This window comes from Oreochromis niloticus, linkage group LG16 (genome assembly GCF_001858045.2).
Source record: "Oreochromis niloticus isolate F11D_XX linkage group LG16, O_niloticus_UMD_NMBU, whole genome shotgun sequence".
In the NCBI taxonomy this organism is placed as follows: domain Eukaryota; kingdom Metazoa; phylum Chordata; class Actinopteri; order Cichliformes; family Cichlidae; genus Oreochromis; species Oreochromis niloticus.
This window is the reverse complement of record NC_031987.2, coordinates 28,555,671-28,580,709: the sequence shown is the minus strand read 5'-3', so window position 1 is coordinate 28,580,709 and position 25,039 is coordinate 28,555,671. Positions and strand designations below refer to the sequence as shown.

At 40.0% G+C, this 25,039-nt stretch overlaps 2 protein-coding genes across 2 annotated transcripts; one reads left to right on the top strand and one right to left on the bottom strand.

Moving 5' to 3' along the window:
* Positions 1-696: 696 nt before the first annotated feature.
* On the bottom strand, positions 697-3,885 carry LOC100693888 (olfactory receptor 13C5-like). Its single transcript, XM_003449526.2, has 2 exons — positions 2,979-3,885; positions 697-986 (listed from the first exon to the last, which is right to left on the bottom strand). Exons 1-2 carry the CDS (start codon positions 3,883-3,885, stop codon positions 697-699), a joined length of 1,197 nt encoding a protein of 398 aa, XP_003449574.2.
* Positions 3,886-15,041: 11,156 nt separating this feature from the next.
* On the top strand, positions 15,042-15,959 carry LOC100692813 (olfactory receptor 6N2-like). The gene has a single exon (XM_003449522.4). It carries the CDS (start codon positions 15,042-15,044, stop codon positions 15,957-15,959), a length of 918 nt encoding a protein of 305 aa, XP_003449570.3.
* The last annotated feature ends 9,080 nt before the right edge of the window (positions 15,960-25,039 follow it).

Here is a 25,039-nt window from a genome sequence, read left to right as displayed (position 1 = left end):
TAGAGCACTTCGCTCTCGCTCTGCAGGCCTACTTGTTGTTCCTGGAGTATTTAAAAGTAGAATGGGAGGCAGAGCCTTCAGTTTTCAGGCCCCTCTTTTGTGGAACCAGCTTCCAGTTTGGATTCGGGAGACAGACACTATCTCTACTTTCAAGATTAGGCTTAAAACTTTCCTTTTTGCTAAAGCATATAGTTAGGGCTGGACCAGGTGACCCTGAATCCTCCCTTAGTTATGCTGCAATAGACGTAGGCTGCCGGGGATTCCCATGATGCATTGAGTTTTTCCTTTCCAGTCACCTTTCTCACTCACTATGTGTTAATAGACCTCTCTGCATCGAATCATATCTGTTATTAACCTCTGTCTCTCTTCCACAGCATGTTTTTATCCTGTTTTCCTTCTCTCACCCCAACCGGTCGCAGCAGATGGCCGCCCCTCCCTGAGCCTGGTTCTGCTGGAGGTTTCTTCCTGTTAAAAGGGAGTTTTTCATTCCCACAGTCGCCAAAGTGCTTGCTCATAGGGGTCATATGATTGTTGGATTTTTCTCTGTATCTATTATTGTACAATCTAGTGTACAATATAAAGCACCTTGAGGCGACAGTTGTATTGATTTGGTGCTATATAAATAAAATTTATTTCTATTGAATTGAAGCAGCCGAACTAATAAAGACCTTGTTCTGTGGACTTGCCATGTGTCGTTCACACCACACTGGTGCCAAAACCAGGGAGGCGGCATGGCGGGTCCACGTCCGAGCCAGAAAAGGGCGGAGCTCGTCCAGATAGTGTCCTGCTGGAGGAGGACGAGCCGCTGCGTGAAGGGCTGCTCCAGCCAGGAACGGTGGAGGAGTCGCTCCAGTCGCAGATGGAGGAGGTGAATGGGGGTCCATTGCAGCTGGGAGCGGTGGAGGTCCCCGTGCCAGGGGAGCCTGCTTGACCTGAGCCCGAGGTCAAGGTGCCAGCTGTTCCTGTTCGGATGCCGGCTGAGCCGCCTGTGAGCAGGGGCTCACGAACATGCCTGCAGGCCCGTGTTTGCGTTCAACATGGTCAACCTTCGGACCAGCTGCGCCGCCGCTGCAGGTGCCTCCCCGGCTTCAATCGCACACCAAACCACCACCACCTATCGCCATCGCCCGATTGAGATGGGGTATGTCTTGGGGCATGGTTTGCGGTGCCATGCGGGGAGGGTGGACACACCTGCGCGGCATCTGCAATCACACCCACCGAGTTAAACATGGGGAATTAGGGTTGTGTTTTTGGTTGTGGTGTGATGTATGTCCGGCTGGTAGCTGGTGAGCTGCAGCTGTGATAAATAAAATGGCTCAAAACCTCGAGCCGTGGACTCGCCGTGTCTCATTCACACCACAGGTATATTTTAGTGTGTTAACTAACTATTGTGGATAATAAAAATCACAAAACTGTCATTTGGTGGTCATTAAAATGTGTTCCGAATTTGGCAAATTGATGATAATCAGCTCATAAGTCATGACACACTGATCTGCCCTGCATAAGCTCACGTTAAAAGTATTAGAATAGGAAGTACTATCCTTAGTTTAATGGGTATTGGATCGATACCATAATTTTCAGTTTTGCACAGCACTAACTACCATGTAAGTAAATTTGACACATTTTGCTGCATCTATTTGTAGTTTCAATGACAGAATTTCTTTCCTCTCTACTTTTTCACCTCAACTGTTTCACTTTTGTTTGTTCATTTTTATCAAACACTTATTCCACACTAAACTCTGTTCTACAAGGTGCATGAGCACACAAGGAAAACAGGGCTGACTGAGATTTGATTGAGGAATCCAGTGTCAGTAATGAAAATGAAGAATGGGTTGCTGAGCGGCGGCCCTTCAGGCCGACCTGAATAATTGTATCGACAAAGAAAAATAATTATACCGGTCGGTCTGCTGGGCTAATGCCCAGTATGCCAGATCACCAGTCTATCCCTGAACACAACACACACACTCAACTCTGCTGTTTAACAACAAATGTGTTTTTCCTTCCAAATGTGACATTATGTAAGGATAAATAAACAGGCTTTCCAGCAGTACAAGATTCATTGCCAAAAAGCAAAACCGACAAAACACACATTTCCTTACGTTTTATGCTATGTTTATATACACGCCACTCAGATATCATGGCACATAGAGAGTAATAAATGAACCAGTGAAAGAGACAGGATAAATAGTCAAAGTAACAATGAAAACAACCCAGGTACATGGAGCTTTAACTAAATACAAATAAATGATAGAAGAACTAACAGAATACATCTAATGTAAAGCTAAATTAAAATTTCTACATTTCTGTACTTTATCATTATTCATCCATTATATATTTATTTCTTGAATTAATAAATTAAAGAAACTTGACAACATTGATGTGGATTATACAGATGATTTTTTTCAGTTAGCTGTACCTAAAGCACAGTTGGTGTCTATATTAAGAAAAGTGCATTTGTATAACTTTTTCATTAATTCCTCTATCTAAAGATCTTAGTTTTCATGTTATTAGAACTCTTCAGGTCTGAAACTGTAATTCTCATTCTCTTACTGAGCTTAAGAAGTGGAAAAGTAAAAAGTCAGATCAATACAAATGTAAATCGACAGGTGCAAAAGAGAGCTATGAGAACAGTAATCAAAAGTAACAGAGGTTATTATACCAAAATGAAAAGACTAATTCCTCTTTTGGAATTAAGGTACCTGTAGGAACAGTTATTGCATGTTTATATTATATATCATCAATACTATGAATGTTAATATTACAAGTAATATTTAGCCGCAAAATAAATAATACAAATGTCATCTCTTCAAAACATGGTGACAGTTTGGTAAATAAATTAATGAAAGTGATTTTTTTTTTTCATTTTATATTTCTTTCCACAGATACAATGATGGTGTAAAACTCCTTATAGAACAAATGACTGTACTTAGCATCCAGTTTTAATACAAAAATTGGATGCTACACTTAAAAGGCCTGACAAAGCAGGCCTTTTAAGTGTTTAGAAATTTCCTTCATTTTGAGCCCATATACAACTGGATTAAACAAAGGGTGATAGAGCACTATTTGTAATGTCATTATTATGCGTACAGTTTTTGGAAAATCTAGTTCCACCCGAGCTATGCTTACATCATACATAAAAAACAAACAGTCACTAATTAAAACTAAGAGATGGGGTAAACACGTCTCTGCAGCTTTCTTCCTAATTTCTTTACAACTTTGATGAGAAACAATAAATATTGTTGTGTATGTGAAAACTATGAAGAGCATAGGAAGTATTACAATATCTAGTAAAGTAACCACACCAAAGACAGTAATTAATCTTGATCTTTGACACTGAAGAGTGTAAACTGCATTATTACAAAATATTCCTTTTATATTAGAGTCACAAAGTTTAGCTTCAGCACTCGCTATTACTAGGACAGCAATATGACAAGCAGGTACAAGCCAAGCCACAACCAGGAAAATACTCACAGTAGTTTTTCTCATGATAATATGATATTGTAGAGGTTTACAAATAGCCACATATCTGTCATAGGCCATGGCAGCCAACAGAGGTAACTCTGAACCACCTAGAGTGTAAAACATAAAAAACTGAAAGAGACAGGCTGAATATGTTGTGACTTGTTTTTCAGATAAAAAGTCAATCAGAAGTTTTGGGTAAATAGTTGTGCTGTAAAGAACAGAGTTAAGTAGCAAAGCAGCAATGAAAATGTACATAGGCTCATGGAGGTTTTTATGAGTAAAGATTAAATACACAATAGTAGAATTAGTGCAGATTATTAGAATATATAATGTAAACATAATAAAAAATAAAATATATCTGTAGTTGTTAATTTCCGTGTACCAGTCCAGAGTTAGAAAGGTAACATTTAACTCTTTATCCATTATTGTTTTCAAAGACAAAACATTTGCTCATAAAATAAATTGCATAACAACTATGAATAGAAAACTTAAGAAAAATAGAAAGAATTATGCCAACATGCAACAGGTGTTTTTCTGCTTTTCATAAAGGTCTCTGAACTTAAAATATATCTTGGAGAGCATTCATTACCAAGATTCACATAGTTATTCATACGAGTCTGTGGAAGGTTTTTATTATTTTGCTTCATCCTCAAGGGAGGGAGAGTTCTGAAACACCATAGTTCTGCCTTCTGTAATTGATGCTTTGGGAATCTACAGTTAATCCTTCCTTTCTATTCAATGTGAACATTCAGGACGGCAACACTATCTCTCCTTATAAGTATAAAATTAAAAGTAATACAAGACCAGATGTTTCAATTCAATTCAGTTCAATTCAATTTTATTTATATAGCGCCAAATCACAACAAAAGTCGCCTCAAGGCGCTTTAGTATTGTACAGTAGATACCACAATAATAAATACAGAGAAAAACCCAACAATCATATGACCCCTATGAGCAAGCACTTTGGCGACAGTGGGAAGGAAAAACTCCCTTTTAACAGGAAGAAACCTCCGGCAGAACCAGGCTCAGGGAGGGGCGGCCATCTGCTGCGACCGGTTGGGGTGAAAGAAGGAAAACAGGATAAAGACATGCTGTGGAAGAGAGACAGAGATTAATAACAGATATGATTCGATGCAGAGAGGTCTATTAACACATAGTGAGTGAGAAAGGTGACTGGAAAGGAAAAACTCAATGCATCATGGGAATCCCCGGCAGCCTACGTCTATTGCAGCATAACTAAGGGAGGATTCAGGGTCACCTGGTCCAGCCCTAACTATATGCTTTAGCAAAAAGGAAAGTTTTAAGCCTAATCTTGAAAGTAGAGATAGTGTCTGTCTCCCGAATCCAAACTGGAAGCTGGTTCCACAGAAGAGGGGCCTGAAAACTGAAGGCTCTGCCTCCCATTCTACTTTTAAATACTCTAGGAATAACAAGTAGGCCTGCAGATCGAGAACGAAGTGCTCTAATAGGGTGATATGGTACTACAAGGTCATTAAGATAAGATGGGGCCTGATTATTTAAGACCTTGTATGTGAGGAGCAGGATTTTGAATTCAATTCTGGATTTAACAGGAAGCCAGTGAAGGGACGCTAATAGAGGAGAAATATGCTCTCTCTTTCTAGTCCCTGTCAGGACTCTTGCTGCAGCATTTTGGATTAACTGAAGGCTTTTCAGCGAGTTTTTAGGACATCCTGATAATAATGAATTACAGTAGTCCAGCCTGGAAGTAATAAATGCATGAACTAGTTTTTCAGCATCACTCTGAGACAGGATATTTCTAATTTTAAAATGGTAAATGGCCTGTATTTATATAGCGCTTTCTAGTCCCTAAGGACCCCAAAGCGCTTTACATATCCAGTCATTCACCCATTCACACACACATTCACACACTGGTGATGGCAAGCTAAGCTTTAGAGATGTTGCACAAATGGAAGAAAGCAGTCTTACATATTTGTTTAATATGTGCATTGAAGGACATGTCCTGGTCAAAAATGACTCCAAGGTTCCTCACAGCATTACTGGAGGCCAAGGTAATGCCATCCTGTCAGGAGTTTTCCTGTAGTGCAACTCAGGTCAGAATAAATGACACTCAGACAGGTTTGCAAGTTAACGTGCACACGGGTAAGACTCAACGGAGACTCACACCCTGCAATAGTTGTCAGCCTTTATTTATAGCATATTCTTCTCAGAGACGTACAGGAAGAGATAAAATAGAACTGTGCTGCGTGCAGGCTTCCTGTTGAGCTTTGCACAGAGCGTAACTTCTCTATTTAAGCTGAATACTAAAAGAGCAAACACATCTAGATAAGGAAATGTACTTTTAAGCATAAACATAATAAAAAATCCTAATAAAATCCTTTGACATTCCCTCCTGTTGTTTGATCTTTTCTTCTATATATGTACATAGCAACTCACTAACATTGTATCAGTCTATGGCCACTTGTAAACATTTTTAGCCAAGACATCATAAAATAGTGGGTTTTGTGAGTATGTTATATCCAAGTGTCTATCTCATTATCATCTTCTTCATTCTGTGATAGGGTGATGTAAGCATGAATTGAAGCAGTTACCATTTTTTGATAACATGCTCTTCAAACAAGGTATGACACATGAAGTGAAAAGACATAATAACAGTAGTAGAACACCAACAAAAACAAGTCCTTTAATCAGCAGGGACTTCCAAGAGCCGCTTAAAAGCCACGTAAGCCAGTCTCCTGTGTTTGTGGCATAGTCTCATTGTTGTGCGTCCCGAAGTTGTCTGAGTATTTTCAGAGCATCAGTCATGTTGGATGAGTGCACATTATCTGGAATGTATGTGCAACATGTGTTGTTAAAGAGGACACATAGTCCTCCTTTCTCGGCGAGAATCATGTCCAATGCTACCCTGTGTTGCATTACTGCAATGCGCAGAGCGTCAATTTCTTGATCCTGTTCGTTGTTGATTTTACATGAAGCATTCAGAAAAAGTCCAAAACGGTAGTTTAGAGTCTCTATTCTTAAAGCGTGTTTTCCTACCCCCACCCATGGGAAGAGTGCGTGAGCAACCTTTTGTCTTTCAGTCCAAAGTTTAAATTCCTCTGGGACATCGGAACCCCACACAGAATCATGCTGCTTGAGGTCTGGGGTGCTTCGTCTTTTCCTTGTTGTTGACGTGGCATCCATGGTTATCTTGAAAGTGTGGTCAGATATGAAAATGGGAGCGCACTGACCTGTCCAATTCCCAGGAAGGATAAAATAGGCTCGTTGGCCACAGAGCCAGGCCATTCCTTGCACCCAATAGGTGCCATTCGAGATGTTGCTGCTCTTCACTGGTCCTCCAGGAGTGGTGTGTCTGTACTGCTTTGCAGTTGGTGGTGTTTCCCATTGGCGTGGATCCGTTCTCTTGGCGGTAGCATAGGCTGTGGCTCAAATTCCCATTGTTTTTGAGCGTCTTCATGATGACCGATGACCAGACACACCTGTGACCTCTGATGAGTAGACCACCGGCAAGAAGTAGAGGGCGGGGTGTACCCGATCAGCCCTCCCTCCACCAATAGATCACCAGGAGTTAGGGGTGTCGGCATCTAAACGTCTAGGTTGTCACTCACTTTTTTGCAGTGGCTTTGATGAATCCAGGATGGTCTTTCTGCTATTTTGCAGGCAGTTGGTGTGGTGAGTAGCACTTGACAAGGACCTTCCCACCTTGGTGAGCTCCAATTTTTTCTTTGGAGTACTTTGATCAGGATCCAATCACCTGGTTTCAACCTGCAAGACACTGGAGAGATATCACTCGGCAGTTGGTTGTTTAGAACAATCTCTTTATTTTCAAGTAATTTAGTCATCCATTCGGCTAGTGTAGTTTCTCTTATTGACTTATCTATGGGCTCACTTGTGACTGGTAGTGGAAATGGTCTACCGTGAATGATTTCAAAAGGTGTGAGTTTCTGAGAACTTTGTGTCAGTCTCATCCACATTTCTACCAGGCCTATACACTCAGGCCATGGTCTCCCTGTTTCTTCCATGCATTCTCTCAGTCTCTGTTTTATTGTGTAGTTAGTTCTTTCCACTAGTCCGGCACTTTGTGGGTGGTAAGCACGGTGGTGTTTGATGCTGAATCCTAGTGCTTCAGAGACCTTACTGATTACTTCATTAACAAAATATGTCCCATTGTCTGATCTTATCAGAGTGGGGATGCCATATGTTGGAATGAAATGGTTGCACAAACATTGCATTCCATGTTGCACTGGGTTGCCAGTAGAAGTAACCATCCCTCTATTCTGCCAAATTTTTGCAAAATGATGTACAGCTGCAAAGACATACTGGCTGTCAGTGTATATGTTTATGTCTTGTCCTTCATGCAGTTGACAGGCACGTATAACAGCTGTAAGTTCTGCGCTGTGTGCAGAATGTGAGGAAGTTAGTGCTTTTGCCTCTAAAATTGTGTCTACTGTGGTTACCGCATAACCTACACAGTTCCGCCCAAGGCTATTTTTGGACGCTGAACCGTCTACAAAGATGTTAACGGAACCAGCCTGTGGGGTGCTGTAAAGGTCAGCGCGTGGTTTTGTTTCCTCATCTAGCTTCTTTATACAGCAGTGTGCGTCACCATCTTGCAAAGTAGGGAGAAGTGCTGGGTTTAACTGTCCACACTTCTCAATTCTGATGTGTGACTGTGAAAGCAAAATGCCTACATAGGAGAGTTGTCTGGCATGTGTCAAACTTCTAAGTTGGGACAAACTTTGCATTGCTTGCAGTTCATAGCTCACAGCTCTAATACTAGGCATCAACAAATCATATGCCTAATCATTATGTGTCACTGTGATCCACAAGTATGATCACAAATTTGTTTTTCAAACCAACAAAACAAACAAACAAAAAACAAACAAATTGCCTATGGCATCAAGGCTTTGCGTTCATATTAATTGAGTGTAAGCTGCTTTCTTCATTGCAAGTGTTTGTTACAATAAGGTTTAATTCATGCATCTTATCACTGAGTTCTAAATTCAAACTATCTCACTTCTGACTCTTTCCAAAAATAATTTCACATATAACAATTTGTGTATGTGTTGTCTATTCATTAATATAGTTGTCAATTATTTCTGTCATTATTTTTACCTTCTTTTGTTTATGACATGGCGGACATCTCTAAACAATCATGAGTTCAGCCTTCAATTTCAACCCAATTATACCCTGTATTCTCGCACTCACACTTTCCCAATTAATCTATGCTTTTGACGCTGTACTCAAGGTTCCAGGTTGAGAGAAATCCAAATCCACCTGTATTGACACATACAATCAATATCATTTTCATTACTTTTCTTAAAACATTCATTCGCTTCATCTTCTTAGAGTTTAACTCGTCTGTTTCTCTCTGTGAGCTATCTTTACACACCACAGGCACACATATTTCCTGTTTCTGCAGACTAATCGAACTCTTTTGTTTTACTCCCTCTTTAAGTCTACTAAATCTTGATCTAAAACCAATACACCTTTATGTCACGCTCACACTTCTAAAATAGGGCTCTTTCAGACATCAGGAATCATCACACACACTGCCTTTTCTCTCAAACTTCCACTTGTTCACTCACTCTACTATGAACCTTTGTAGTGTTATTATTACTTATTTTTTTATTATTTTTGTACAAATCACACCCAATCACTCAAAACCCACTACTCACAGCATTCACACATTTAAACTACTACTGAACTACTACTGAAAGATATATAGTGGTCATTTACTATACATCCACAGTAATGAATTCAAACTCTATTTATACAATTGTAGTGAGCAAAACCAGCATCTCAGTCACAGGCATTTAGCAACATTTGCAAACAATAGTTATAAAGCTCAATAACACTCTAAACCGAAAGCAACAATCTCCATGCGCGTCACCGCATGTTTTGAAATGTTCAAGTGTTTTACATGAAAATAAATTTCTCAGAACAACACAATCATTGCCTTGTGCTGACTGAATTCCTCCTTGCAAGAATAAACTATTCAAAATACAACTCCAGTAGCGTGACTTCTTTTATTTAATGCACTAAATTAGCACAACAGTCTTCTGAGAGGTAATCATTAGTGTAGAGGGAGAAGAGCAGCAGAGAGAAACAGAGGCAAGAGAGAATAGAATGACCTGAGTAAGTGATGTAAGTGATTTAATCCTATGATGGTCAACCTCTTTGGTTTAGTACAAGTACACCAAGTAACTGTTTCACTGTGTCACATACATATTGTCAGGGAAGGACCCTCATTGACAACATGTCAAAGAGAGGCCAGTACGTAATATGTGGACCCAAACGCAGTTACAATCACAGACAGCAACAACCAGATTTAACACAAACCTTCATTGAAAAACACAGGAATAAACAATGACATTAAAAGAGTGTACGTGGCACAGGGGTCGTGAACGTGAAGGGTCTGAAACAGAGGAACAGCGTGGTTAAGTGAAGGAAACAGAGGCTAGAGGGAATAAGAATGACCTGAGTAAGCGATGTCTTGCTTGGCAGGTAAGAGGAAGATTTCCCCGGGGAACTGAGGTAAGCATAAGAAGGAAAGGCCGTGTAGTACTAACACAGGTTTGCAGACCGTCTGGCAAAGAATAGTTGTAGATGCTTGTCCTAAATACTGCTGGTTGATTGTAGACAGGTGAAGATGAGAGCTGTGCTTGATGAGGTCTCCGCCCAGAGGTGGGAGTGCTGAGACAGTGTGGAAAAGGCCAATCGCTGGACCATGACACATATCTGTTCACAGTATAACACTGGAAGAAGTTTATAAATGAAAATTGCAGGATTGCCACTGTGGGCAGTTGCATAGATGTTTACCGTGTATGCTCTTGCTTCCTTACAAGTAAAGTAAATTTGTTGCAACTCACTACTCTGTCTGTCTCACTTCATAAGAGAATCTTTCTAACAAGCCTACAGAACATGTAAACAACAGAAAACGACATATTTTGAAGACAGGCACATTTACATTCCAGGTTTCTAAAAACAACAACAACAAAAAAACAATATCAACATATAAGAAAAGTTCAGAGGTATATTTTACTGTGTTAACTAATTATTGTGGATAATAAAAATCACAAAACACAGGTCAACCCGGCAAGGAAAATCAGTGAGGCCACTGATAATATGGCAGAAATGGGCAAAAAATATTGCAAAAAAAATTCAATATCTCAAAAAGTATAGAAGTTATGAGCACCAAAAGTCATAGCCGGCATTAGCAGAAAGAGCAGAATTTTTTAAAGTTTGAATGGCGAAAATCGGATAAGAACTGAGGGAGTAGTTAAGTGCCAAAAAGTGTACGGAAGCAACTAGAATAATATAGTGGAACTAGAAAAATTTGCATTTCCTGCGAAAATGCTGTGTGGATGCCTTAACGCTGAAGCTGTCTGCTGAAAAGCTGAAAAAGCTGAAAAGTTGCAAAAAGTTGTATGGTGGTGAAAAAAAACATGTCACCCTGAGCAGGATTCGAACCTGGCCCTCCTGGTCTCAAGGCAGCTACTCATCTCACTGAGCTAAACTCATTCTCTCAAAACAGTGGAGGAGAGACCGACAATTCAGCTAAAATGAGCGGAAGCTGCTGAGAATTGTGCTGAGAAGAGGTGAAAAGGCTGAAAATTTTGCAGAAAAGAGGTAAATCAGCAGAATTTCTGCAGAAAAGAGGCAGAACAAAAGAGAAAACAGAAAACAGGTTTTGCCCTGAGCAGGATTTGAACCTGGCCCTTCTGGTCTCAAGGCAGCTACTCATCCCACTGAGCTAAACTCATTCTCTCAAGAAGAGGAGGAGAGACCGACAATTCTGCTAAAATGAGCAGAAGCTGCTGAGAATTGTGCTGAGAAGAGGTGAAAAGGTTGAAAATTTTGCAGAAAAGAGGTAAATCAGCAGAATTTCTGCAGAAAAGAGGCAAAGGAGCAGAAACTTGCGCTGAAAAGAGATGAATCAGCAGAGTTTCTGCTGAAAAGTGTTTTTTTTTTCTGAAAACAGCCCCAAAAAATGGAATTTGTGCTGAAAAGGGGTGAAAGAAATGAAAATTTTGCTGAAAAGGGGTGAAGAAGCTAAAGTATACCAAATCAAAGTATTTGTGCCAAAACATAGTGTTTCTGCCATATTTTGGTATTTGTGCCACAAAAGTTACTACATTACAACATGAATACGGATTAAAGATGAAAGAAACTGGCAACAAATTCCTCCACTACAAACCAGTCTGATACCACTTCTTTGCAGTGTTCACGTTTACTAAGGCACTACCCAAAAGGCGCCACAAGAGGGCACTCCAACACAAGAGAAGAGGTGAATGAGCAGAATTTCTGCTGAAAAGCGGCAGAAGGTTCTGTATGTAGAAAAAGAAACACTGTTGAACCATGTGTGAAATAAATAAAGAAATAAAATGAAAGAACAACCTGGTTCTGCTCAAATTCACCAATCAGAGGTACTGCCTCTGTCTGCTTCATCAGGCTGTGTACTTGTTTCTGCCATGGAGCGTTAACAAGAATCTGAGGTCCATATTAGAAAAGCTGCTAAAATCATAAAACTTTGCAGAATTGTAATAAATTAGCAATATAAATTACAGGTCTGTGATAGTGTATAAATTTGTAGTGAAATAAAAAAAAACATGGACCAAGGTGGGATTGAATCCACGACCTTTGAGCTGCAGAGCCGTGTCATTACTGATTGTGCCACCTGGAAAGGGGGCAGCGGTCTGAAAGACAGATACTTGGGCAGTCAGAAAATAGATCGCAGTGAGAGGCGAAAAACGACGTTTTTTGGAGTTACAAAACGTCGTGTAACTCAAAAACTAGGAGGGCTAGCAGCATAATTCTTGTACTGGGTGAATCAGCGGACTTTGGTGTATTTTGACTGTGATTTTCATAGCTCGTTCTACCTCCGTCGCGGAGATATGACGAGAGAAGAAACGGCTTCATTTCCAGAGTTTGAAGACTGAGAGAAGGACAGATTTCCACCCCTCAAACAAACGTAATTCATTGCTCAACGGTAAGATAATTGTAAAAAGTGCTTCCACTGTGAGTGTCAGCAGTGTCTGAAGATATATTGGCACAAGCCTCATGTCTCAACTTTGCTTTGTTAAAGAGATATGGCAATTTGAAAATGCCTCCCGTTACAGAATTTCAGCTCTGAATTTCAAAACCTCCCCACAGACTTTGAATGGGGACTTGTCAGACCTTGTGTCACTCCGAGGCAAATTGCTAAAAAAACGGTAAACCTCACAATAAAGATAGTGACATTTTCTGAAAGCCAGCAAAAATACCTACGTTTTGATGTATAATTTGTGGGGGTTGAGTGGAAATTGTGTGAGTAGCAAGAAGTTGTTTAGACATGAAGAGAAAATTCAGAACGGACCAGCACTCACTCTGACTTAATTGCATAGCAACCATAGCAACGCATGTATTTTCTGAAAAATCACAATTTTGCAACTGAAAACTTAAAGAGAGATAAGATTAAAACGGTAGAAGATCTGAAAAAGCTGAATCAGACCGGAATAGCCCAATAATCTGAGAACATTTTAAAGTTTGAATGGAGTTTCTAGGTGAAAGCATGAGGACGTAGTTAAATTTCAAAGACAAGTAAGTTTTAGCAGAATTGTGGAAGTTTCCCATTCATTTCAATGGGACAAATTAAAGGAAAAAAGTGTAATATTTTAAAAAGTATAATAGTAATAAACACCAAAAGATATAGCCGGAATTAGCAGAAATAGCAGAACAGTTTAGAGTTTGAACGGAGAAAAGCGGCTGAAAACTGAGGGAGTAGTTCAGTGCCGAAAAACGGGGCAGCAACTTGAAGAATAAAGTTTAAAACAGGAACTCAATAGTGTGGAAGCCCTTTTAGGGCATCCACACAATAAAGAATAAAGAGAAACAGGAACTCAATAGTGTGGAAGCCCTTTAGGGCATCCACACAATTATCAGCGCTGGAGAAGACAAACGAGAAAGCATGGCAGCAGAAACTGGAGACGGAGCGAGTCAGAGAACAGAAGATGAGGTTTTGGACTTGATCAGCATATGGGGAGATAAGTCTATTCAAGCTAAACTTGAATCCCACCACTCCTGGTTCTGACTCCATGTCCATATATACCTCTGCATGGAGGTAGCAGCCACTGCTCCAAACAAGGCCATTGTTAAAGCACAGGCTCTCTTTTTTCTCAGTGTCCTTCTTTCTCTAATTAATTTGTCAAAATTCTGTTGGTTACAACTGTGCAGAAATTGATAGACTGCTGCAACAACATCTGCTAGCTCTGTAGCTGCCTTTTTTACTTCGGTAAACAGAGCGCGTTGTGTGTGACGTCTTCCTTTGCACATACGGGCCGCTTTGAGGGTCGTAAACCATTCACACTAGAGCACGTTTGCTGTCACATTTATTTGTAGTGTGAACAACCAGACAAACAAAATCGGATTTGATCAAAAAAATCTGAATTGAGCATTAAGACCTGCAGTGAGGAAAATAGTGGTTTGTACAGCAAACAGTACAAACTTTGGATGTAGCAAAGTAGTACAGCCAGTGGATGAGGGAGATCACGAAACTGGACGGAGGGCGACACAGACAATTTATGCAGGAGGGAATCAGGCAAAGAGGAATCACCTGGCGAACACAGCTGACAAAGATCTAACAGACGAGACAGGGGGAAGAAAAAAAACTGAACATTATGCATTCAAGACAGAAGACTAGAGAGGTAAAAACAGAATGCACGAGAAACTGAGACAGACTGTCAAAACCCAGGGAACAGAGGAAAAAGACAGAGAGGACGAGGAAACAAGGGACAGAGAGGGCAAGAGAGCGATGGACAACACACACATACACACACACACAGACATCACTTGGGAAACTGGCAACTAAAAGAAAAGGGGCAAAACAGGGAGGCACACATAACACAGGAGATTCAGGGCAGGACACAGAGGAAAGACTAAGACAAACAGGACGTGAAAGGGAACAGGCTAAATGAACAAGCACCTGAGACTAGAAATACAAATTATGAAACTAAGAAGCACAAAAAGACTCACCAATACCAAATAAAGGCTAAAAAAACAGATCACCACAATAATAAACAAGGTTCAAAAATCCAAAACCCAAAACACTGGGGTCAACGACCCAGGTGCCCTAACAATTACAACATTGTTTAATGTTTCACTTGCCACAATATAACAATTTCAGGTCTAAGAGCTTCCTTCTAGCCATGATCCCAGCAAGACCTCATCCAACCAGATTCATTCAATACACAATAGAATCTTTCTAGGGTACTAAAATTTTGGTGTTGAAATAAAACACAAGTTATGGCAGCTAAATAAATGAGGAATTTGTAGTATCAACTAAAGCCTCATTATTCAGCCACTTGTGAGGCTGAACAATCACGTTACCTTTATAGTTCAGCTCCCTGGAGGACGAGCTAACCTGATAAAACCTTTCACAGAGTAAGATGATTCACTGTGCGCATTTGACTGATGAATGTACTCCAAGATATATTTCAAGTTCAAATACCTGCAAATGAATGAAGGAAAGACAACACAGGTTGCATATTAGTGCAGTTTTGTTTTGTTATTTGTTATTCTTCATTAACACTGCTGGTTTTATAATTTTTTTCAAAGCATTAATGGATGAGGTATTAAATGCTACATATTTAACTTTAGATGGGTATGTTGAAGTTAACAAGTACAGATATGTTTATTTTTTCATTTTCTTTATATTATATAGTTTAATAATCTGCAGTAATTCTACTATTGTGTACATAATCTGGATTCATATAAACCTTCATGAGCCTATGTACATTTTCATTGCAGCTTTGCTATTGAACTGTGTTCTTTACAGCACAACTGTTTATCCAAAACTGCTGATTGACTTTTTATCTGAAAAACAAGTCATAACATATTCAGCCTGTCTCTTTCAGTTTTTTACATTTTACACTTTAGGCAGTTCAGAGTTCTTTCTCTTGGCAGCCATGGCCTATGACAGATATGTGGCTATTTGTAAACCTCTACAATATCAAACTATCATGGGTAAAACCACTGTGAGTATTTTCTTGGCTGTAGCATGGCTTGTACCTGCTTGTCATATTGTAGTCTTAACAGCTGGGAGTGCTGAAGCAACATTGTGCAACTTTAACTTAAAAGGAATATTTTGTAATAATGCAGTTTACACTCTTCAGTGTGTAAAGTCAAGATTAATTACTGTATTTGGAGTAGTTGCTTTAATAGATCTTGTAATATTACCTATGTTCTTCATAGTTTTTACATACTCAAACATTTTTATCCTCACTTATCAAAGTTGTAAAGAAGTGAGGAAGAAAGCTGCGGAGACGTGTTTACCCCATTTGATAGTTTTATTTAGCTTCTCCTATTTAAGTATCTACGATGTAAGCATAGCTCGAGTAGAATCAGATTTTCCCAAAACTGCGCGATTAATAATGACATTACAAATAGTGCTCTATCATCCGTTGCTTAATCCATTCATTTATGGGCTCAAAATGAAGGACATTTCTAAACAGCTAAAAAGATTTTTCTATCATGATTAAATCATTTCATGTATTAACTCTGAATGCTAAGGTGCAACAATTTGTTTTGTAATAATTTTCCTGCCATCATTGAAAATGCTTTTCATTTAACATAATGAAGTCATTCAAACTATTATTCAGAAAAGTACAGGAAAAAATAAAACATGCCATGTTCATCTGTATTTGTAAATAAATTGAACATTATATTATTATTAAAGTGCATTGAAGTCTGTTGTTATGCTCAGTAAAATGCTCATGTGAATAGGGTTTAAGACCTATGGTTAATTTACATTAACAGCTTTTGGTGAAGTATTTAAATACAAATATAAATGGCCTTCTTTTATGAAAGGTTCACCAATTACAAGATAGTTTATTTGATTACCTATCCTCTTACCTATCAGATTAATTTTGTCAGACTTTCATATTTTATCTTGGATTTTTTTTTTTTTACATTACATTGGTGATTCTTATATACTATGCTATGTAATAAAGATTTTCCACTAAAGGAATGGGTGGTAACACTTTATAAAACTGCAATAGCTGCAATAGCTTTATAATAACTACATCTTCCTCCCTTGTCACAAATCATGGGCCAGTGCAATTTATTGTCGTCTATCTAGAATGTCTATAAAACATTTGAAAAAGTACAATCCCAATTCCAAAAAAGTTGGGATATAAAAAAGAATCCAATAATTTGCAGATTATTTATTTACCACCAATTATTTATTCACAAGACATCATACAGTAACAAACATGTAAAATGCTTAACATGAGATTACTATTTATTTTACAATATATTAGCCCATCCTAAAAAAAAGATAGAATTTGAGCAAATAAAATGGCTGGAAAAGCAATCCACCATCCATCCATCCGTCCATCCATCCATCCATTTTCTTCCACTTATCCAGGGCAGAGTGATGGGGGCAGCAGACTAAGAAGAGAAGCCCAGACCTCCCTGTCCCCAGCCACCCCCCAGCTTGTCCGGGGGAACAGTAAGGTGTTCCCTGGACAGCCAAGAAATATAATCTCTCCAGCATGTCTGCCCCAGGGCCTCCTCCCAGTGGGACATGCCTGGAACACCTCACCCAGCAGGCGTCTAGGAGGCATCCTTGACAGATGCCTGAACCACCTCAGTTGGCTCCTTTCGAAGTGAAGGAGCAGCGACTCTACTCTGCACCCCTCCCAAGATTCCTAAACTCCCCCACTTAAAGCAGGAACATGTCCCTGGCACGGAGTGGGCACTCCAACCTTTTCTGGCTAAGGCCATGGCCTCAGATTTGGAAGTGCTGATTCCCACCAGTTCACACTCGGCTGCCAACCATTCCAGTGTGAGCTGGAGGCCATCACCTGATGAAGCAAACAGAACCACATCATCTGCAAAAAGCAGAATTGAGATTCTGAGACCACCCAAGTGGGAGCCACTTGGCTATGCCTAGAAATACTGTCCATTAAAATTATGAACAGAAAAAGGGTAAAGGGCAGCCCTGGCGAAGTGCAACACCCACCAGAAACGAATGCAAGTTATTGCCATCTATGGGGACCAACCTCTTGCTACAGGTGTATAAGGATCAAATGGCCTGTAGCACTGGGCCAGATACCCCATACTCCCTAAGCACCTCCAACAGTACACCAAAATGCCTTTTCCAAATCCAAAAACAGATATAGTCTGGTTGGGCACATTCCTATTCACCCTTATGTATCCTCGAGAGGGTAAGCTTGTCCAATGTTGCGGGACCGGGACAAAAACCACATTGTTTCTCCTGCATTTGAGGTTTGCCTAACGAACTGACTCTCAGTGGGATTAAGGAGGTCTTCGAAGTATTCCTTTCACCGCCCAACAATATCCTCAGTTGAAGTCAGCACCTCCGCCCCCACTATATAAAGTGCAGGTAGAGCACCGTTTTCGCCTCCTGAGCTGCTGTTGGTTAGCCAGAATCTCTTCAAGGCAGTCTGAAAGTCTGTTTCCATGGCCTCTTCGAACTCTCTCGCACCCGAGTTTTGCTTCAGCCACTGCCCAAGCCACGTTCCGCTTGGCCTGTCAGTACCTATCAGCTGCCTCTGAAGTCCCACAGGCTAACCAAGCCCAAGAGGACTCCTTCTTCAGCCTCATGGTTCCCTTCACCTCTGGTGCCTACCATCTGGTTCAGGGGCTACCACCACGACAGGCACCAACCACCTTGTGGTCGCAGCTCAGTACAGCAGCTTCAGCAATGGAGGTGCTGAACATTGTCTGTTTAGACTCAATGTCACCAACCTCAGAGTGAAAGTTGAGGGTCTCTGCCCCTGGCCGCTGCCCAGCACACGTTGCACCTGACCCCTACGGCACCTACTGCACGTAGTGGGACTACAGGAGACGGCACCTCCTGCAGGTGATGAGCTTACAGGCCACCACCCACAGGAGTCGTGCTAAAAAGAAAGCGCTCAAAAAGCGCTAAAGGAACGTTTTGCTATTTAATTTAATTAAAGGTTTAAGGTTTTGAAAACAATTTTTGGAAAACATCAAGACAATGGTCAAGGCAAGGTTGATGTTGCACCAGGGATCACCTCTGAGACACTTTCTTGTTAACAAGGATAGATAAGTTGGTAAATGGGGCTAGGCAGGATACAATGTTCGCAAATGACATTGTGATGTGTAGTGAGAATAATTGGAAGACAGTCTGGAGAGATGGAGGTATAGACCGGTAAGAAGAGGAATGAAAGTCAGTAAAAAAAAGTCAGAATCCATGTGTGTAAATAAGAGAGAGAAAGGTGAACATGTAAGAAGTAGAGATCACAAGGATAGATGAGTTAAATACAGGGGTCAACCATTCAAAGCAATGGGCACTACTCAAGACAGGTGAAAAGAGAGTGCAGATTTGATGTAAGTTTTGGGGACGGTGGCACTGATAAAAAAGACAGAAGGTGAAGATGGTAGAGTTGAAGATGCTAAGATTTCCACTGGGAATGACCAGCAGCAAAAAAATTAGAAATGAGTATCTCAGAAGGACAGGTCAAGTTAAGCAGTTGGGAGGCAAAGCTAGAGAGGCAAGATTGAGATGATTTGCACATGTGAAGAGGAGGGATAGCGGATATAAAAGGATGGAAAAAGGATGTTGAATATGGAGCTAGCAGCCAGAACACAAAAAGGAAGTTCACAGAGAAGGGTCTTGGATATAGTGAAGGAAGATATGTGGAGGGTTGGAGTGACAGAGGATCTTGCTTGAAATGAAGTGAGGTGGAGACAGATAATTGACACTGGCAGCCCCAAAAAGGAGTAGCCCAGAGAAGAAAAAGATCCTACGTGATGTATTGTATTTCAAATTAGTCCATAATATATTCTTCCAGTCTTCAGTAGTCTGATTGCGGTGTTTCATGGCCCAGGCAAGCCCTTTTGTCTTATTCTGATGTCTTAGCAATGGCTTTCTGGCTGCAGCTAGTCCTGTCAAACCTGCAGCTCAAAGTCCTCTCTTCACAGTTGAAATGGAGACATGCTTACTATTACAGCTTACTACTAAGCTGTGCTTGAAGCTGTTGTCCATTGAACCACTTATCATGCAAGCTGTTAACTCTAAGGAACTTGTCCTCTGATTCAGTTGTGGTTTTGGGTCTGCCAGACCTCTTCCTGTCAGAGTTTGCCCCAGTTTCTGAGTGCCTTTTGATGGTGAAGGAAACTGTACTTACTGACACCTTGACTTTCTTTGCAATTTCTTTGTAGGAAAGACCTACATTTTTAAGTGTTATGCTGGTCTGTCTCTCTTCCACTGTTGATTGCCTATTTCTCACCTTTTTTGTGCAACACACTACTTTCTGCAGCACAGGGTTTGGGGAAACCCTGCCTTTTTTTTAACCTCTTGGAGTTCATCACTTACCTTTGTACCATTTCAAGCTATTTATTGGACTTGAAAGACTTAAATTGGAATAAATAATTGGAAAAATTGGTGTGTTCTAAAAAGAACCCTCACTGTTCTATCAATTTGTCAAATAATGATATTCTCTAAAGCAGTGGTTCCCAAACTTTTTTTGCCAGGCGCCCCTTTGTTTTACAAGAAAAATGTTCGCACCCCCCCCCCCCCCACCACCTAAACCCCCCCCACAAACACATCCTCCAACCACACACACCCATATTTTGCTCCATTGCGGTTTATTTCACACCTGAAACATTTAGTAAAAAATTAAGCAAATACAAGTAAACTGCAATAAATTACAGGTAGTAATAAAATAAACTACTAACTCTTTTATGCTACGTCCGCACCTACACGGGTATTTTTGAAAACGCAGCTGTGTCGTCAACACATAAACGGCATTTCGAATCACCGAAAACTGAGATTTTTTAAAACTCCTTTTTTTGCGTTTACGTGCTGACGAGGAATACAGAGTTTGTCACGCAACGTCAAAGGTATGTGCCTTTTCTCACGTCACGCTGTGCGCCACGTTATTGTTTACATGAGATGAATTGCAGAATGGCAGACAGAGACAAAATACTGTTAATCTGACTATCTGCAGGTTTTACACGCTCACACGCAGTTACTGTCCCTCCATTTAGAAAGGCAGAGGTGTCACAGTGTGATTATTTTACGTGTAGTTGTTTTTCCTGTGTAATAATATTCAACATTGCTGTCAATACATTTTTTCAAAAAAATGTCTCTCTGTACAAAATGGGTTTAAAAACCTAAACAACTGTGGGACACTGTTTGTCCGTGATTTGAACAGGGGGAACAAATCGTGGCAGGATCAGCCTGATATTATTTGTATCCCAACAGTACTTGGGATTTGTGAACTAAAAATCAAGAATGTGGGATACTGTTTGCCCGTGATTTGGAGAGCCCAGCGCTGCTCCCGGACGAAGGGAAAACCAATTATGCAGGGGAGACCTACCTCGGCACTTGTGCAGGTGAAACCAAAGGGAAGATATGCTTCACCATATTTTCTAGTCTTTGGCTTAGAATGAAGTTGGTTTGGAAACGTATTTAGTGATGCTTCATCTCCTGCTCTGCGTTTGTGTGGGAGCCCTGTGCTAGCAGTGTCCAAGCGTTTTGTTGTTTTTCCCCCCTTTTCATACCGCGCCCCCCCTGCAATGGCTCTGGGGGCGTGCCCCACACTTTGGGAACCTCTGCTCTAAAGTAAATTTAGGTGTGTTTTTGATCATGATTCATATCACACTGATGACGGATTTTTAGGCTAATAGTTAGGCTAACACACTTACCTCTCATCTTTTCTTTCCTCACAAAACCGATAGTGTCTTTTAAGTGTCTCTCAGCACAATTCTTAGCATATTTTGGTTCCTGCAACTGGTCCGTCGGGCTATTGTCTCCCCAGAAACACTTCCCTTGTGCTTTTGGAAATCTGTTTTTTCCTATTTTTGTTGTGTTTTGTGTGCTTTTGCGTTTTTCTTATTGCTGGTGTTTTCTTAAGTTGCAGTCCATTTGGCCTCTCAGGGCCACCGTAAATGATCTTGAAGTGCATTAACTATTTTGTCTCCCCACATTGCATTGCAGAGTGCATGATGTCGATCTATATTAAATTGTCTTAGCCTGAAAAGAATTACATATTTAAATATAGCACTATATTTACTGTTATTTTATTATCATTTCTGCCGGTCAACTAATTTTTTCTTCTTTTAAATTTTTTTTTAATTAATACGCATGTATGTATGTAGTAAAAGAGGAGGAGCCGGAAAATGTACCCATGTAAGTAAGGGCTAACCACTGTCGGCTTACGTCTCCAGAGGTTGAACATGGTAACAGGTCTTTGTGGAGAGCTGAATGAGATATATGGAGCTTGAAGTTTCATTTTCATCATATATTTGGTCTGACTTGAACAGTTCACTTTCTAAAGATGAACACACACCAAGTTTAGGTATCTATGAATAATAATATTTTATATGTACTACTTTTAAACATTCTGCCTGTTTAAAATTTTATGCATGCATGAGACTATGCATGAAGATATGCAGATAACTGAAAATATGGAAGAAGTAGTTTGACATGAGGACCAGTACATAAGGAAGTGAGAGAATTAACATGCTCAGGTTTTTGTATCTGTATTGTGGCCCTCTGTAAATGAAATAGGGTTCAGAATACATATTGAAAACATATGGCTTAACAACTTCACATCACCAAAAACCTGTAGGTCTGAGTTAAGTATATAGTTTCCATTTGATTTATATGTAGGTTTATGTGATTCAGAATTTCATTATGTGGTGTGACTATTGCAAAATGAGCAGTTTTTTATGCAGATATAATGGTCACTCTTGTAACTCTTCAGAGTAGTTTAAAGGATTTTGTTTTAATTACCTCACATGAAAGTAAAAATTTGAATTAAGTACTTTTTATAATATAGCCAGTAAATATATTATACTGAATTTCTAAATTCACATAATCAAATACAGGAAAAAACAGTCTAAAAATAACTATAATAAAAATAATTTTCTAAATGAATGTTAGATATATTCCAGTATTACACTATTAATCGGTTGTGTATCACAGGCCACTAAGCTGGGAGTAGTACTTAGAAGACCATCTCTTCACTTAGATGTTTTAGCTAATAATAGACGAATAGGCAACCTTACTGTTATCTCAAAAATTGTAGTAATTGTAAAAAATAGTTGTAAAATAGCTAACTGTTCATCGTCAGAGGAATGGTTTATTTGAACAGTTTCAGTCATGTTTCAGAGCTCATCACAAAACAGAAACAGCTTTAGTGAAGGTTATAAATTATTTTGTAATGGCCTCTGACAGTCAACTCATCTCTGTGGTTGTCCTGCTTTACCTCAATGCAGTAAATTTAAATTTCACACACTAAGGTTATCACTCATAAATGAGGAGCAGGACTCGTCATTACTCATCACCAAATCATTTTCCAATATTAAATAACGCTCTTTCGATCAGTGCTCATTTTATGTAATTGGTCTACAACTAGTTTCATTTTTTAAATTTTTCTCCACTGATGAATTGATAATTTTTTAGATTTATTCCTGTAGGGCTGTTTTGGAAGCCAAACAAAGGTTGTAAAGGTTATATATCCTTATTTAAGGTTATATTGTGTGCGCTTGTGTTTTTGTGTGTGTGTGTGTGTGTGTGTGTGTGTGTGTGTGTGTGTGGTCTTAGAAGAATGAAAAAAGTAAGTTCCAACTGTATTATGCAATTTTACTTCAGGATTAGGTGACAGAAATTAAGTTGACAGTCCATAGGTGATATAAGGCTACTGTAATGAGTATCATTAGTGAGCTTGCATCACACCTGCACTGTGTAAAACAGCAGGCCAAGCCTCAGAGGAGTGGCCTGACTACAGCCAGTCTCTAAACAGCTAATTATCTCACAGTAGCTACTATGAGAAGGACTTTTGGGATGTTCTCCCATTTATCACTGTCATTAGCAGGATCTGTGAACCTGATCTAATGTAGTATATCACAACAAACATCCAGTATACCTTTGGGTCTTCACACCAGAGAGAAGAGAGAGACGGAGATAATTTATTATTTCAATGGCCTCCACAATGTGTCACTAAGTTGTAACTATCACAGACGTAACTGTCAAAAGGATAAAGTGGCCAACAAGTCATTTTGTCTTTTGGCCTAAGAGAGCAATTGAACTTGCCTTGTATTAAAAGTTTGGTATTAATTATCAGAAACAGGAGCTTTAGAGAGTAGCCTTCAAAGCGTACCTGACTGTGGTGTAAACTAGTATAGTGGATTTTAAATAAACAAGATGTGATTCAAGTACAGATTTTGAACAAGTTTTACCTTCTGAAGTCAAAGTCATCACATGTGCTAACCCTAACCCTCCCCCATACCCAGCAGCAACCATTGCTAGCAGACTGCAGACTGCTTCACGCTCAGCTGCAAACCACTCCAGTGCAAGCTGGAGGCCATTACCTGATGAACAAACAAAACAACATCATCTCAAGAGGATAAAGAGCTGGTCCGCGACCGGGATGAGTTTCCTGGGGAGGCTAAGGAGTGTGATCCCCCTATTGTGGGAGCACACCCTCCTGGGGTTGGGGGCTATGGTTCCCCACACCCTCTATCAGATAGTTGTAATAACTTAAAAGTTAAAATAAAGTTAAAGTTAAATAAATATCAAGTTGGCCAGTTTGGCAAAGACATAATGATCCACTTGGAAAAATAAATCCATTGGGCATCTTTCTTGGCCTTCAGACAACAATTCTGATTGCTTCAGTGCTGAAAGGGACAGGAAAAAAAAAAAATAGCAACATACCGTTGTGTTGACAAGGCATATAACAAGACATAGTTCCTGGGTGGAAACTCAAGGCAATGTTGTCTATGCAGAAACATGACAATAAAAATAAGACTCTAATTAAAACTTTTTTCCATGTTGATTATGTAATCTTCCTAATCTTTCCTGTGCTAACCTTTGTCTCCCTGTGTCTGTGTCCCTGCCCCTATCCCCGAGGTCACTGTATTCAATAAACGTTTCACTGTTTGGAATTTTCAGTCTATTGTGTCTGTTTTTGGGTCCAACCTCCACACTTGGCTGCACAGCCTTGACAATATAATCTGGCAAGGAATTAACCAAGCGGACCCAACACGCACCATAATTTTTAAACAGGCTCTCCAGGTCCTAGATAAGAAATGGCAAACTATCATTGATAAGCAGGAGGAACTACTTGCTTTAGTTCAAGAGATGTATTCTAGTGTAACCCCTTGCCTCTGCGTAGGATCCACCAGCTATGGCCCAATCCCACTCTGACTCACGTAAAGCCACCACCCAGTTATTTCCCAATCCGAACTTCATGGTTTCCGGCACAGTATTATGTGACGCTGTTTTTCACACACCTGAAACATTCGCCTGTAAGTCAGGACGATGTTGGGGGTTTCTGTCTTTCCCCAGTGATGCCACTAAGCTGTTCCATGTAAGCCATTTATTAAGGGAAAGAGCACTGGCATGGGCCGAGGCTTGTTAAGGTTTCGTTCATTTCTACCTCTCCATATGATGTTTTCCTGAAGGGCATTTGCTCATCCTGTGTCTGAGATTCAGTTCAGCCAAACAATTGCTTAATCTCCACCAGGGAAACTGCTGAGTAGGTGAGTTTTTAGTTAAGTTTCACACCAATGCCACCAAGGCAGGCTGGCCAGATTATACTTTACACAGTATTTCTCCAGG